Source organism: Bison bison, unplaced genomic scaffold, assembly GCF_000754665.1.
Source record: "Bison bison bison isolate TAMUID 2011002044 unplaced genomic scaffold, Bison_UMD1.0 scf7180017862692, whole genome shotgun sequence".
Classification (NCBI taxonomy): Eukaryota; Metazoa; Chordata; class Mammalia; order Artiodactyla; family Bovidae; genus Bison; species Bison bison.
The window spans coordinates 220,044-221,687 of NW_011493264.1; the positions used below are offsets into that span (position 1 = coordinate 220,044).

Here is a 1,644-nt window from a genome sequence, read left to right on the forward strand (position 1 = left end):
ACGGGAGGTCCGCCCTCACCCACCTGCCCTCCTCCTCCCAGGCCGGACCTCCCGTCAGGCTGGGTGATGTGGGCGGTCCAGGCACAGAAGCCTCTCTGGTGCCCCCCAGCCCACACTTCTGCAAAGTGGACAGCAAGCCCCACTAATTTATCATCCCAAGGAGTGTATGGTGCTGACGTACCGAGTGGCTGAGAATAAAGGGTTTCCCCTGGTCCCACGTGCTGCCTCCCCCCGCCCGCTCTCCAGCCAGCGGCCACACGCGCTCACCTTGGGTGAGGAGGACACGGGAGCCTGAGCACCCCGCCCACCACCAGCACGTCTCAGTTCAGGTCTTTATTGAAAGTGGCAGGAGCCTCTCAAGATGCTATGAAAACTAACACCTTAACCTCAGAATACCTAGGGAAGCAAGGAAGTTTCATTTTCTTAAAAAAACAACAATCTGGCTGACACGAGTACTTATGAGAAGACACAGTACCTGCTCCAACAGCACAGGGCGAATCTACGGCCTCCAAGGGCGGGCGGGCCAGGCGGGAGGCAGAAGGTCTGCCCTGCGCGTGTCCCTGCCCCTCCTCTGGCAGCGAGCGGAGCCCCAGGGGCCAGCCCGGCCTCAAGGAGACCAAGCCTGCCACCTCTGCGGCCTCAGCCCAGCCGGGAGGGGACATGGGAGGGGACAGCCCTCTGCGGGGCGGAGGCGCGGCCCGCGGGGCGAGGCCAGGATGGCACAGGGCCCTGGTCAGCACAGTCCCAACCACACGGCTCCAGACGGAGACCCTCCTCCCGGGTGAGACGGCTTCAGCGGGTCGAGGTCAGGTGGTTTCTGCTGTGGGAAAACCTGCAGACCAGAGGCCAGGTCACTGCCCCACCCTGGGCGCGGGCCAGGCCGGGGGCTCAGGACCTGCAGAGCCGAGCCCCACCCAGCGAGGAGGACCCACAGCAGCCCGCCGTCCCCAGGCCCTCACCTCTGCACCCGCTCCACCAGGTGGGCCATCAGCTTGTCCGAGATGCCGGGGCAGGACTCCTCAGCCAGGCTGAAGGCGTTCTCCAGCTCCTCCAGCGCCCCCACGCCCCCGCCGCTCTGCTTGTGCTTCTCTTTGAGCTGCACAGACACCCCCAGGCGCCTGACTGGAGGCCAAGGGGGCGCCTCCCCACCCCACCCGACCTGGGACTCGCAGCAGGAGGCAGCGCTGCCCCAGGCCCCGCCTCCCAGTGCTGAACAGGGGCTCCCAGGACTGGCGGGGGCCTCCCAGCCGGCCCTGCCCCCCGGGCCCCGCTCCTCCAACCACAAGCCTTCTCCCGACCCCGGTCCCGGAAGCCCACAGCCCAGATGCGCGTGAGCGGCCTGGCCAGTCCCGCCAGCCTGGCCGCTGGGACTAGGGGCCCACTCGCACCCCTTGGCTGTGGAGGCCCCAGGAGGAGACAGCCTGGCCGCAGGGCTGGAGACGGGTCAGCCTGCTCGCCCAGCACACAGAACAAAGGGGCGAGGGGCACATACCTCCCTGGACACCCACCCAGCAGCCTGACAGGCCAGCCCACAGAACTGGAACGCAAAGGGGGCCCAGCCAGCCAGGGTGTGGCCACGCCTGCCACCCACCTCACACCCCAAAAGTGCCAGCCCCAGGACCCCACATGCCCATGGACAGCCCA

The 1,644-nt window shown here is 67.4% G+C and overlaps 2 protein-coding genes across 2 annotated transcripts in view; one reads left to right on the forward strand and one right to left on the reverse strand.

Annotated features, from left to right (window-relative positions):
- Positions 1-146, forward strand: part of FARP2 (FERM, RhoGEF and pleckstrin domain protein 2) — an 86,495-nt gene extending 86,349 nt beyond the window's left edge. The window contains exon 35 of the mRNA XM_010832892.1: positions 42-146. Within this exon, the coding sequence (XP_010831194.1) occupies positions 42-146 (105 nt within the window). The remainder of the gene's footprint in view (positions 1-41) is intronic.
- Positions 147-314: 168 nt separating this feature from the next.
- Positions 315-1,644, reverse strand: part of STK25 (serine/threonine kinase 25) — a 9,991-nt gene continuing 8,661 nt past the window's right edge. The window contains 2 exon segments of the mRNA XM_010832893.1: positions 315-832; positions 960-1,096. Coding sequence (XP_010831195.1) covers positions 793-832; positions 960-1,096 — 177 coding nt within the window. The 3' untranslated portion in view covers positions 315-792.